Raw genomic sequence first — 14,559 nt, 5'->3', positions numbered from 1 at the left:
ATTGTAACTGCAAATGGCCCCTGGTCATAGCATAGATTACCTTTTCTTACGATGACTGATGGATAGATGATTCACTTATTTAGACACATGTATTTGTTGTAAGTCGCTTTGGATAAAGGCGTCTGCTAAATTCCAGAAATGTAAATGTAGTGCCCCGCGGTGGTGTAGCGGTCTAAGCACTGGCCACTAGTGCAAGCTGCCCACCGGGGACTGGGATCGAATCCCAGCTCGCCAGATCCGGATATGGCTGGGGCACACACGGGGAGCGGCATATTGGGCGGCCGCTCCCGAGGGCGGTATAGGAGTATTTCCGGACAAGGATCCGTCGCGCAACAGCGCCCCCGGGGTGCCGGAATAACGGTGCTGGGCTCGAGGAGCCAGTCAGCTAGTCTGCCTGGCGGCCTCCTCTGGGACTGCCGGCCACGGGGTCGTGCGGCGGATCCTTCGCAATAGGCAGGGGATAATTGGATGCTAGGTTGGGTTCAATTGGCTACCAAATTGGGTGAAAAAGGGGATAAAATCAACAAACAAAAAAACAAAACAATTTTTTTTTTTTTGTAAATGTGAATGTAAATGTGTTCACCTACCCTGTACTTGTTTCTGTAGAGGAGGGTTTGGCCATGGGTGAATTCTGTCTTCCTTGTGCTTGGGAGAGAAAGAGGTGTTATTCATAGACTACTTATTGGCTTGATGGTTGTGGACTTATTGTCATTCAGTTATGTTTGAAATGTCAACCAAGTTTATTATTTATTTATTTTTAAATTCATCTATCTATCTATCTATCTATCTATCTTTATCTCCATCTCTGTCTATTTATCTACCTATATATCTATTTATCTATCTATCTATCCTGTAGGGAGAGGCGTACCGGTTCTGTCTGGGGCGGTGGTGGGCAGGCCCTGGGAGAAGCTGGGCCTGGGGATGGAGATGGAGACGGTGGGCTGGGCAGAACCACCCGCCTCACTCCTCTTCATGTAGGACCCCTCCATCATGTTTCGCTGAGAAACACACACACACAACCAAAGTCTTGCTGATCATCACGCAATGCAGAGTAGTCAATTACACTGTCAAACACTTTCAAATACTTAAGTTTAGGCTTAAGCCTAGTCCTTGACTAAATCACACTTTTAATGTAAAATCTCCATTGAAGATGCTTTTTAGTGTAGGACTAGGTTTAAGCCCTGTCTGTGAAACCGGCCATTGATTTAGTTTGCCTTGAACAGTGGACTAATAAAATAGACCAAACTAAATTCAAGTATTTGACCCAGTTTGATCCTCAAGCACAGCTGGTACACAGGTACATATTTGTCCACACCCACAGGTGCATATCTGACCACACCCACAGGTACATATTTGACCACACCCACCTGGTGTAAAGAGCTTTGGGTGCTGACAGGTCCTGTGTTAGAGATTGTTGCATTGTGGGAGTAGCGTGATGCACCCTGTAGCATGGGGTCCATTGGTTTGGGGGGGAAGCTAGAGTTGTGTATGAGATCCCTCAGTGACTAGAATGGGATTTGGGGGGGTGGGGGGGGTGGAGAGAAACAGACAGACATGAGAGAACATTAAAACATTTTTTACCTATTCTCCTCAACATCGATAACAAGTACTGCAGACACAATAACAAAAATCGGACAACATAACATTTGGTGCCGTCATAGCGGTCTGTGACTATATTTTATCACAACTGAAATACAATGTTTGGTTATTATAGTACATTCTCTTTGATAAGAACAATACTGTATCTAAAACAACTTCTAAAAAGAGACGAGGAATTGAGAGCCAGAGTTCATGGAGGTTTTCACGCTTCAGCAAACTACTGCAGGAGGGGCACTAAACAACCAAGACAAATATCCATGAAAGAAAGGCTTCAAACTTCTCAACGGTTAATGTTAGACACAATTTAGAGACATTCTGTAAAATATGTTTACACCCACACACATACACACAGACAGACACACACACACACACACAGACACACACACACACACACACACACACACACCTGAGGGGGGAAGCCTGCGTTGTGAAGTATAGACGTGGGGCTCCTGGTGTTGGGGTTGGGGTGTGGGTGGGCCCCGTATCTCCGGCTCTGTTGCTGCTGCTGTTGCTGTTGCTGCTGCTGCTGCTGCTGCACGATGCTGGGGTGACCTTGAGACGGAGAGCCCCCCTGGAGGGGCCTGGTGGGGGGCTGGGGGCCCCCGGGGCCTGGAAGCCTCACGTTCTGGTACCAGGACCAGTGGTTGGGTGGGGGCTGTCGGTTGGGCTGCTGGGCCAGCTTCTCCACCTGCATCTGGAGCTGGGCCAGAGTGCTCTGGCGCTGTTGCTGGGTGGACCCGGCAGGGAAGTGTGCCCCAGAAGGGCCCTCACCTCTGGGGCCGGGCTGGTTAGGATGCTGGGGGAAGCCCTGCATGGAGCTGGGCTGGCGGCCTGGGATTCTCTCCACCACCAGAGACCCTACAGACACAGATACACACAAACACACACACACACACACGCAGATATACACACACACACACACACACACACACAGATATACACACACAGATACACACACACACACACACACACACACACACACACAGAGACAGACACACACACACACACAGACAGACACAGACACACACAGACACACAGACACACAGACACACAGACACATACAGTTTAGCTGTAACAGTGTCTAGAATACAGTAACTTGTCATTAATGTCTTCATTCTATAAGTCTGCCATTTTGTAACCCTCACCAAGATCCACATTTGAAGCCCAGAAACTGGAGCGACACTGGAAGCGTACTAAGCTCTGAGGGACGATGGAGGCGGTACAGTTGGCCCTCATCAGATAATGGATCTGGCAGAGGATCTGAAAGGCAGAGGAAAATAGCATTTGGATTTACAAATTACATAGAAGGTCATGTTTGATATACTACGGTAATCTTATTTCACAGTTGAACAACGAAGCCAACAGTCATCCATTTAAATGTTTGCCATTTAGCAGACGCCCTTTATCCAAATCAACTTACAACAAATACATTTTTTTTTTCAACAATATATTTATTGAGTTTTTTGAAAAAGATAAAACAAATCTTGAAAATAAATAATTAGTAATAATGATATATGTATATACTGTACATACAAGCAGATAACTCACCAGAATTGCCATACACATGTAGGCCTATATATAGTACGTACATTGATGGAGAGGCAATCATATAACTGAGCTCATATATACACATACAAAATAAAAGGGAGAGAAAAAATAAAATAAAGGTAATAATAAAAACATGAAAACTGTAAAAAAAAAAAAAAAAAAAAAAAAAAAATATATATATATATATATAATAAAGAAAAGGGTACATTGCAACAGATACATTAATTATATCCAACTCCTACTCTACTCCTGGTCAATTCACACACCTGTTCAAATGGTTTATTGCAGAGTTTACATTTGTTCACGCCCAGGTTCGTCCATCCAGTGTGATAAGTCCTTGTCCTCCAGATATTTTGTGAATGGGCCCCAAATACTTTGGAATCTTTCCTGCCTGTCTTTGAGTGTGTATGAAATTTTCTCTAATGGTAGACACCGAGACATCTCCCTAAACCATTGCACAATACTTGGTTTACCTGTGCTTTTCCACGTTAGTGCTATTGATCTTTTGGCCTGTAAAATACACATATCCATAAAGATCTGTTCACTGCATTTCATCCTGTGTCCCTCTGGATAAATGCCAAGAATAAACAGCTTAGGCTCAACAGTAATTTTAATTGACAGAATGTCCTGTATTATTATTCCAAGTTCTTCCCAGAATTCTTGAATTCTTGGACATTCCCATATACAATGAAAGAATGTACCCTTGTCCTCTCTACACCTGTTACATAAGTCTGGAATGTTGGGGTTAAATTTATTGAGTTTTTCTGGTGTTATATATACTCTCATTATCCAATTGTACTGTAGAAGCTTTAAACGAGTGTTAGCGGTCTGGGTTTGAGCTCTTTTGCATGCCTTGTTCCATTTTTCCACTGTTATTTCCTCTTGAAGGTCACTCCTCCATGCTTTCAATTTGGGTTCTGAAGATTCTAGTGATCTAGCAATCAACAAATCATATACATCCGAAATAATTCCCTTTCCGAAAGGATTTTTAATTAAAACTTTCTCCAATGAGGATAGAGCGGGTATGGCCAGGGAGTGATTTTGATTAGAATAAATAAAGTTCCTGAGCTGTAAGTACTTAAAGAAATGCTTGCGAGGGATAGAATGTTTGTTTACTAGAATTTCAAATGATTCCATATGCTCATCCTTTGAGTCGAATATGTCATTAATTTGTGTTATTCCTTTGTCAGCCCATAATTTAAAGCCCCCGTCTGCCCTACCTGGCACAAAGTAATTATTGCCCCAAATGGGACTATAGCGAGAGAGAACAGGTGTTTCCGACAAGTATTTTTGTACCTCGTACCATACAGAAATCATGTTTCTCAATATAGGGTTCGATGTTTTCCTTTTAAGGTTTTTCGGATTATCAGAGTATATATATGTCGGCAGTTGGAGCCCTATAGAGTTACACTCAATGTCTTTCCATGCTGGTGAAAGTAGTCCTTCTGTCGAGTAGTAAAACCTCATAGTTCTGATTTGAGTTGCCCAGTAATACCACAACATGTTTGGGCATTGTAGGCCACCTCTGTCATAAGGTAAATACAGAAGAGACAGGCGAAGTCTGGGGCGTCTATTTTTCCATATAAAGTTCGTGAATAATGTCCTTAGTCTAGGAAATAAGTTTGGGGGAGGCGGCAAGGGGATGTTTTGAAAGAGATATAATAGCTTTGGGAGAGTGTTCATTTTCAATATATTAATTCTGCCTATCTGGGAAATAGGAAGAGATGACCATCTATCAATTGATTCGCAAATAGAATTTACAATAGGGCTATAATTAGTCTGTACCACTTCTTCTAACCTGTGAGTAATTTGTATTCCTAAATATGTAAAGCTGTCAACTGACTTAAAGTGACCAATATAATTGGGTGGGTTCTCTCTCTCATTCGAATTAAGCAGTAATATGGCAGATTTATGGCTATTAACTTTGTACCCAGAAATATTGCCGAATCTTTTAATGAGGTCCATAAGAGCCGGGATCGATTCTCCCAGATTTTTAAGGAACAGGATTACGTCATCCGCATAGAGAGCTATGCGATGTTCAAGTTGACCTATAGGTATGCCTGATATTGATGTGTGATTTCGTATTGCAATTGCTAAGGGCTCAATTGCCATCGTAAATATGAGAGGGCTCAATGGACACCCCTGTCTGCATCCCCTGTTGATTTTAATTGGCATAGATATATTGTTGTTAGTAATTATTTCTGCATATGGTTCTTTATATAATAATTTCACCCATTTACAAAAGTTTTCTCCCAGCCCAAATCGTTCGAGAAGCTCAAACAGGTATGCCCATTCCACCCTGTCAAATGCTTTCTCAGCATCCAATGACAGGAAAGCTGTATCTGGTAACTCTCTTTGGGAATGTAAGATATTTAAAACCCTTCTTACGTTATGAAATCCCTGACGACCCACAATGAACCCATTTTGGTCTCCCTTTATGATATCTGGTAGAATAATCTCTAATCTTTTTGCTAGAATTTGGCAGAGTACTTTTAAATCTGAGTTGAGGAGGCTGATTGGCCTCATGTTTTGGCATTTATCATTTGATTTTCCAGGTTTAGGAAGGAGAGTAATCAAAGCCCCTCTCAAGGAGGGAGGGAGGATCCCTTCCCGAAATGATTCATTAAACATCTCAAGAAGAGGTTTCCTTAATTTAGATTCAAATTTCTTATACAAATCGATGGGTAGGCCGTCTGGTCCTGCCACCTTCCCAGATTTCATGCTCTTTATTGCCATAGTGATGTCTTCTAAGGATAAGTCGTCACCCAGTTCCATCCTTTCTTCCTCTGATATACTAGGGATATCAATATTATTTAGGAATAGCTTTTGGTCTGGTAATTCTGGAGCTCTTTCGGAACTATATAGTTTTCCATAATATTCTCTAAATGCCTCATTAATTTTAATAGGATCTATAATAGAGTCATCATTATGAGTCTTGAGGTTGGTAATAGCTCTTTCGGTTTGAAGTTGTTTTAAGCGCCATGCCAAGATTTTTCCTGATTTTTCCCCTTGGTCAAATATAGTTTGTTTAAGTTTTAAGAGATTATCTGTAGCTTTTGCAGTTGACATTTCATTATACTGTGTTCTCAACAATAACAATTCCTGGTGAGTTTTTGGATCGGGATTTTGATAATAATTTCTCTCCAAGACTTTGATTTTTGACTCTAACAATGTAAATTTTTGTTTAGCTCTTTTAGATTTAGAACTTGTAAAACTAATAATCTGGCCCCTAATGTAAGCTTTAAAAGCTTCCCATCTGGTGCTTGCAGAAGTCTCATCTGTGTTGATTATGAAAAATACATCAATTTGTACCTCAAGGAAAGAGATTAGATCTGGGTCCCGTAGCCAACTTTGCTGCAATCTCCATTTTGGTGGATCCTTTTTCAAGCCTGGGTCTACATAACACAAATTATTTGGGGCATGATCTGATATCAGAATACTGTCATAATTACATTCCTTGATTCTAGACACCAGGCCTGCAGAAATTAAGAAATAATCAATTCGGGAGTATGTTTTATGTGTACTGGAAAAACACGAATAGAATAATACCTCAGGGTTTCTGTCTCTCCATATATCTCTAAGATTTAATGTCTTGATAAACTGATGTATAATTCCTCTGCTTTTATTATGGGACTTATCAATATGTGTTAACCTATCTTTAGAGGGATCTAGTGTACAGTTGAAATCTCCTGCTATTATATATTGACCTTTGAGGGTTGATAGAGTGAAAAACAAATTACTGAAAAATTCAGGGTCATCATTATTTGGCGCATAAATGTTGACCAGGTTGAGAAGTTCTGTCAGAAGCATGCCTTGAATTATTAGGTATCTACCTGCCGTATCAGCAATTATCTTTGTGACATTAAGAGGAATAGATTTATGTACAAGAGTCATGACCCCTCTTGCTTGAGTGTTAAAGGGCGCTGAGAATACCTTACCCTGCTACCTCCTCCTAATCCCAATGTCTTTGTCTTTTGAAAGATGTGTTTCTTGAAGAAAAATTATTTGGGAATTAATACTTTTTAATCTCCCCATCACCTGCTTTACCTTTTTTATTTTTTGTAGCCCTCTGCAGTTCCAGGATGTGAACTTGATGTCTAATTTACCAGTCATAGATAGCAATACATTTGTAAATTCCTTGTATCATTGTGCAATAATGTAAAGAAGAAAAAAAAAGAGGTCAAAAGAGAAAAACGAAGAAAAACAAACAAACAAACTGGGTCTCTCAACAAACTAACCGAGACCCCCCCAATGCTCCAGAACTGAGCATTCCCCCCACCCACCTGTTCACTCCCATAACGCTGAAAACTACTCCACACCGAGTGAGGAGTAGTGAGGCTGAACTGATTAATCTCCTTATAAAGAGTAACCTTCTCCCTCCACTAAATGTGAAATAAAAACCTAATTAACAAAGTTGGTATATTGGTCAACCACCACTAAATGTTAAGTATAGAAGCCCATTGTGAATTGTATATTAGAATAACTAAAGAATGTGGATCAGCAGTTGACACCCTGAAAATAACTGAGCCCAAACTGAGTTTGAGCGGCATGTTATGGGGTGTTGCTGTTATAGTACATACACACATACATACATACACACACACACACACACACACACACACACACACACACACTAGGGCTGCACGATTTGGGGGAAAAATCGAATTGCGATTAGTTGGACAGATATCGCGATTGCGATTAATTTGCGATTATTATTTTTTTAAATAGCAAAAAAAAAAAAAAAAAAAAAAAAAAGGGGGAGTGTTTGTAAAGTGTGGCCATATCTCCGGCTAGGAAGGTCGTATCAACGTGCAGTTTGTTTGTACGTCTTCAGGGGACTTAGAGGCTCCCTCCTCTAGCACCCCCACAGCCCGAGCTACGAGTGAAAGAACTAAACTTACATTGGGTTGCTTTAAAGTTGGGTTGCTTTAAAATCAAGCTTCAGATTAAAACATGTGATGGAGCATTACTAACCTGACTCAGGTGGTTTGTTTCACACAACCATCTAGGAAAGCTTAATTGGAAGCTGTTTGGAAAAGGGCAGGTACTTTCAAAAAATACTTGGCAGGTGATTGGATGAATCTGTCTATCACCTATTTTCAGAGAGCATTACCACATGATACCATCAAACTATTAACTGCTCTAATTCTAATGCAAGGATGAGAACTTAAAAGATATGAATTGTATATATGATAACCTCATCTCATCTAGACAGGTGGCTACTTTCTAAGATGATCCAGCTATTAAAATGATCATTTGGGGATACACTGTGACTATAACTGAAAGGACCACATCTAGATGACTCGGTCAACAGTCGAACTGATGAATGATAGAATGGTGGTCTCTGACTATGGAGCACAGACACACGTCACCTTGACTTAGGAATCTGTGACATACTTCAGCCCAAGGCTAGGCTAGGCTAACCTCTGCGTCTTTAAAGCCGGCTGGTATGAACGAATGGTATGAGGTTATGCATACAGGACACATTCATGTTTGACAACAGAACAGTTAACTTCCATGTATCCATAAGCCTGCTATACTATATAAACACCAACCCGCAGGTTGCTGAGACTGTCAACTCTGTGTCTGTACTTTAACGCCGGGTTAGCATGAGTAGCTAAGCTAAGCTACCGTCTCGAAGACTACAAGTTAGCTAAGCTAAGTTTAAGGCTGGACTAACAGCACCGACATGCACTTGGCTGGTACAGTTAGTATAGTGAAATTGTACACTTACCTGTCGCAATTATAACATACTAACGTTTATCATACGTCCAGTAAGCCATGTGGTGTCTAATTGTCTCCGTTACGTTAGCCCAAAGTCTCATAATAATTGGACTGACTGTCGTGACACAACCTATGCCTGCGTTCGTAAATTCGCTCTGAGAGCGCCGGGTTCAAAGTCATAAAGAGACCAAGTAATTTGATTGGACAAGAGGCATTCCATGAGTGCTGATCAAATTTCCAAAAGAGGTTTTAATCTCAATGTGACTTCCTGGTAAGTAAAAAAAAAATAAAAAAAAATAAATAAAATTTAAAAAAAATCGCAGGCAAATCGCAGGCTTTGCGATTAGCTAATCGCATCATTTCAAATCGCGATTTCGATTTAAAATCGATTAATCGTGCAGCCCTAACACACACACACACACACACACACACACACACATACATACACACACACCCACCCACATACACAGTACTTAACATGCCCTATTGTGAAAGTTTCCTGGCCCCCTGGTTGAATTTAGTAACCAAAATAAAAAGTAGAAGAATACATTGGCATATAATGTATTATATAATTGACATTATGTATTATGTAATTTATCATTTAGATTCACCACTTCAATAACGATATGTTGCCAATCTGATCTGAGGTTCGTTCGGGGCTGTTTTCTCTCCATTCTATCTCCGTTGTTCAGGAAACAGTGCTGCTCGAATAGGGCATTGTGGGATTATGAGTTTTAGTGTACTTTTTTTGTTACTTTCTGACCTACCGATCTACTCTAATATCCTCAAGGGAAACACATTGCCATATTAATCGCTTAAATAGACACAATTCAACTTGTTTCATGTAACTTGAAAAAACGAATAACTGTGAAATAACATTGTAAACCCGTATCATGGGTCTAGCGTAGCATTGAATCATTGTTGACGGTGAACTGCGTTCGAGTAGTGCATTTTGGGACATTGAGTCTTAACGTGCTAATTTCTGAGCTACTCTCAACTGAATGACCCCAATATTTTCTCCGAAAACATAATAGTATGTTAAATCACCTAGACACACACAGTTTAACTGGTTTGCAAATAAACATATAAGAAAAAAGAACAATATAAACCAGTGTTAGAGGTCTAACATGACGTTGCTCGTTATCAAAGCCAATAGTACTAGTGTCTCATATACTCATCCACTCCCGTTCTCTTCTTGGATTCGTTTGATGAAACTTTCCACTTCTGTCGGTGTGCCAAAAGTTTGTGTTTTGTCCTTGTGTGTCACCAGCAATCTAGCCGGGATCAACATGCCATGTTTTATCCCCATGCTACGTAATTTCTGTCTGGCCGAGTCGAATTCCTTCTGCTTCTTGTGTTCTCCTGTCGCTAGGTCGGGGTAGAAACGTACTGGTTTGTCCTTGTGTAGGATTTGTTTTTGGGCTCTGGCTGCTCTTAATACAGTCACCTTATCTCTGTCGTTCAGGAATTTCATGATCATCGTTCTCGGAGGCGCGTTGCGCTCCCGTCTCTGACCAATGCGATGAGCTCTCTCCAGTGTGAGTTTGGATCTTAGTGCTGCGAGCCCCAGTGTCTCCGGTATCCAACTCTCGAGAAAGGTGCAGGCGTCGTCTCCCTCCTCTCCCTCCCGCAGGCCAACGAGTCTCAGATTAGACCGCCTGGCTCTTGATTCTAGGTCTGTCACCTTGTCTTCCAGCTCTTGTTTCTTTCCCTCCAGAGAGTGGACCTTTGCCTGGAGGACATTCACCTCATCCTCCGTGTTGGAAATACGGACCTCTGCATGTGTAATTCGTTCCGTACATTCTCCCATATCTTTCCTCAGTCCATCAATTGCGACCAACATTTCTTCATGTCGGTTTGCAGACTCGGACCTCAATTCTCCGATAGCTTCCAGAATCCTGTCATATTTTCCCCCTTCTTCCTCGGCAGTTTCTGTGATCCCCGCGCTGCCCGCGTTAGCTTTAGCATCGCAGTGTTTCCTCTACATGCATTTATTGGTGGCGGGCCGCCACGAATGAATTTCCTCCGCCACGAATTGATTCAGTCCACAAAAAAAAAAAAAAGTATTTTTTTTTTTAGCTGATTAAAATATATCTGATCCTAGATCAGCGCTATAATGGATGTTGACTAAAAGTGCACCTAAATCCACGCCCATCTCTCTCTAACCGCTGATCCAAAATCAGATTAATGACATTCAGTTGACGACGTGACACAAGGGCTCCTGATTGGTCTAAATGTGAACTGTGGTATTATTGTTATTGTGTACAGGCCACCGTAGTGACATCAGGGGGGTATTCCATCAACATCGCTAAAGGGAAAATCCAGGTTTAGTCTGATAAATCTCGCGAGAGTTCTTAAAAATATCCAGGCATATTCTGATAGGTCTCGCGAGAGTTATCAAAAATAAGCCAGGATTTTCCTTTAGCGACGTTGATGGAATACCCCCCAGGTCAGGTGGGCAGGTTACGACGAGACAACAAGAGACCGGTATTGTAGAGCTTACAGAGCGAGTTAAAATAAAGACACTTACATTGAAATACAGAAGGACTCACGTGTATGTTTAATAGAATAACACGACATGGTGTCAGAAGTCCTGTAAGTGAGTGTTAAGAGTTAGATCGGCCGACAAGTGTCATTTGAGCTCGTGACGGTGAGAAGGGAGAAGAAAAGATGGATGCTAATGCTAACGCGGGAGCAGCTGCAGTCCAGAGAACGGCGCCAGTTTCAAGTGCTACATTAGCAGACATTAGCAAGTCAAAAAACGATTCTTATGTGCCGTCACTTTAGCAACGACACAGTATTGTCAAGGGGAAAAGAAGGGGAGACGATTTTTTTTATTGACAACGGAATTACATGCTGGAAAAACATGCAGCTAAAATTCAGGGAACATTTGGACCTTCAGAGACACACGGGAGAAGTACGGGAAAACAGGGCTCATGTGGGTCTCATCAAAGGTAAGAGTTTGTTTTCTTTAACTCAGCTGATACTCAGCTGTTTACCGAATGCTCCATCTGACTGTGATTTTACTTCTGTAATGTGGTGGGTTGACATAATTCACGCACGGAACTATAGGTTGAGAGTATTGTTCCGTCCGCAGTTGATTGCGTAGTACCCAAGTTGTTTAGACTGTCCTATTTACTGCTTGAGTGTGTTGTTGACAATCGTTCATGTCCTTCATTAAACGTTTAGCTTTGTCATTTGATATTCATATATTTTTTGGGGGCCATCCTCTAGTTTTGGCTGTGATTAGATCGTTGTTTGAATGAATGAATGAATGAATGGACTTTATTGTCATTGCTACAGTACAGGTACCAAACAACGAAATTTAGGAGGGGTGGCTCCCCTGGTGTTAGGAAAGAAAAAAAAAAAAAAAAAAAAAAAAACGCGTGCACGTTTCATGCGCGTGCACGCGGGAAAAAAAATCGTAGCGCGCGGTCAGGGCCATCCGCCACCATTGGAATAAATCCTGGAGGAAACACTGCATCGTCCTTGTTTTTAGGAGAGCTGAAGTCCATAATTTTAGATTGTACTTGTGGGTTCTTTCGGGTACTCGGTTTCCCTTGTATAGACGACATCTTTTACGCTAGGTTTGTAACAGAATTTGTTTGAAGATTTTAGTGGAGGTGAGAAAACCAGTCTTCTCAGCACGCCGCCATTACCGGAAGTCACAACAAATACATTTGACTAAGTAAGTGAATCATCTATCCGTCAGTCAGAGCAGGAAAAAAGTAATCTATGCTCAGGCCTGGAGCCATTGGCAGTCGTCGTGCTGGAAGAAGGAAGATTTTTTTTCTCTCTCAACAGTCATCCCTCTCATGGTACCCACCAGTCTCTTGCAGTAGAGGAGGGCAGTGCCACTGTGGCTGGCTGTGGCCCACTTGGTGAAGTTGATCACATGGTCCAGGTGCCTGGATAGGTGGCTGACATCCTCCTGTTGTTTCTTCAGTCCGACCTCATGGTCCTTGGTCAGAGCCTGCGAAGGATCCTTGACAGGTCATTGAATTGTTTCATCGATCATTGAATTGTTTGTTTACAATTGTACAGTACGTGCACAGATTTAGAACCAGGCACCAATGTTGTGGGAGGACACAACCAACAGCATACTTCATTGTACTTCAACAGATAATTTCATTGTTTGTTTACAAATGTACGTCTGTAGTCTTAGAACCCAGTATACATTTTGTGGTTTAAATGTTTGTTTACAAGTGTACATCTGTAGACTTAGAACCCAGTATCAATTCTGTGGTTTAATTGTTTGTTTACAAGTGTACCTCGAGTTGATTGACCAAGATCTTTCCCTTTCTGTTGATCTCCATGATCAGATTGCAAATTGACTTCTTGATTTCATTGGTGACAGACTTTCGGTTTTCGTCGACTTGCTGCAGTCTGAAAAAGGTAGAGATGGAGCGAGGGGGTGGGGGGGGTAGAGAAGAAGGGAAAAGTCATGAATGAGTTGCTTATTGTCAAATCATTCTATTGGCTGAATGCATAGCCATAATAACGTAATGCTTTTTTCATGGCACTTTAGTTAAGCTGCCAGAACTTTGAGAAAAAAGTCTTCTGGGGACAGATAGACACCTCTACCGACAAATCACAAATGTGGGTAGGTGGCATTCAGCCTCTAGAAGTTAACTACTTGATTTTTGTGTCGGGGGGGGGGGGGGGGGTGTTGACGATAAGGCACAACCAGATTCAGAAGACAAAGAACAATTGGCAGATTAGATGAAAGGGGATTTCCCACGTGTGCATGTGCCTTCCATCTGTCTATAGAACGACGTAAGACAATGCAGCCCCTCAGACGGTATCCCGGGAGCATGCTATTCGTGGGAGGCAACGTCTGTCCCTCATGAGACGATTTGTCAGCTGGCTTTGTTGTGTTCTCATATCCATTACCCGCTGTTGATGCAATTAGACACCTCCTCAATGGCCTTCCTCTTCTCCTGTAGCTGACGGGTCATGTTCTCCAGGTGCTCTCTGTGGTTCCTGTAAGCATCTTCCAGAAACTGGTAACTGGAAGAGAAGAGAAGCAGAGAGCCTTAACTCATTTAGTGACGAGATTGGGTGAACCAAAAATCAGCAAAAACACGTATACATTCTGATGCTTCTTTTTGTAGCCAATCAAATGATTGTTGATAGCGTAAATACCACATAAAACACTCATTCTAGGTGGCGAGTGTTGCGGAATTATTTGGCAGCTGGTGAGTTGATGTCACCATACTCTCTTGCCAGCCTCCAGAACATTCTGTGCTTTAGCCAACTCCTTTGACAGTTTCCGCTTCCCAATTCACCACTTTTCCCCATAGCGTAGACCTTACATTTACATTTTGGACATTTGGCAGACGCCTTTATCCAAAGCGACTTACAACAAATACATTAGTAAGTGAATCATCTATCCATCAGACATCATAAGAAAAAGTAACCTATGACAAAACCAAGGGCCATTGGCACTTACAATACAATGCCCTGGTAAAAAAGACACGGTGGAAACACTTCAGGGGGAGAGGATGGAGAATTGGGACGCAGCCCATCAGTGGTACTGTAGCTGTGGTAAACAGTCAACAGTATTCATTACAGAGCACTCTAAACTTGAAAGAACTAATTTCTCTTGGAACATTTAAAAACCTTGTGAGTAACTTGGAATCAGCCTCGTATCGTTCTTGCCCCTGTTTTGTATGAAAGTCCCATTAT

At 41.7% G+C, this 14,559-nt stretch overlaps 1 protein-coding gene across 1 annotated transcript in view; it reads right to left on the bottom strand.

The window, feature by feature from the left end:
* Window positions 1–14,559, bottom strand: part of LOC308163766 (transcription intermediary factor 1-alpha-like) — a 30,606-nt gene that overhangs the window by 10,618 nt on the left and 5,429 nt on the right. The window contains exons 5-12 of the mRNA XM_080537954.1: window positions 13,765–13,881; window positions 13,143–13,257; window positions 12,698–12,844; window positions 2,745–2,859; window positions 2,006–2,457; window positions 1,368–1,505; window positions 869–998; window positions 588–645 (exon numbers count right to left, since the gene is read on the bottom strand). Coding sequence (XP_080394080.1) covers window positions 588–645; window positions 869–998; window positions 1,368–1,505; window positions 2,006–2,457; window positions 2,745–2,859; window positions 12,698–12,844; window positions 13,143–13,257; window positions 13,765–13,881 — 1,272 coding nt within the window. The remainder of the gene's footprint in view (window positions 1–587; window positions 646–868; window positions 999–1,367; window positions 1,506–2,005; window positions 2,458–2,744; window positions 2,860–12,697; window positions 12,845–13,142; window positions 13,258–13,764; window positions 13,882–14,559) is intronic.

This window comes from Nansenia antarctica (assembly GCF_963989245.1).
Source record: "Nansenia antarctica genome assembly, chromosome: 8".
NCBI classification, from domain to species: domain Eukaryota; kingdom Metazoa; phylum Chordata; class Actinopteri; order Argentiniformes; family Microstomatidae; genus Nansenia; species Nansenia antarctica.
The sequence above is the reverse complement of the archived record's forward strand: the minus strand, read 5'-3'. Positions and strand labels throughout refer to the sequence as shown.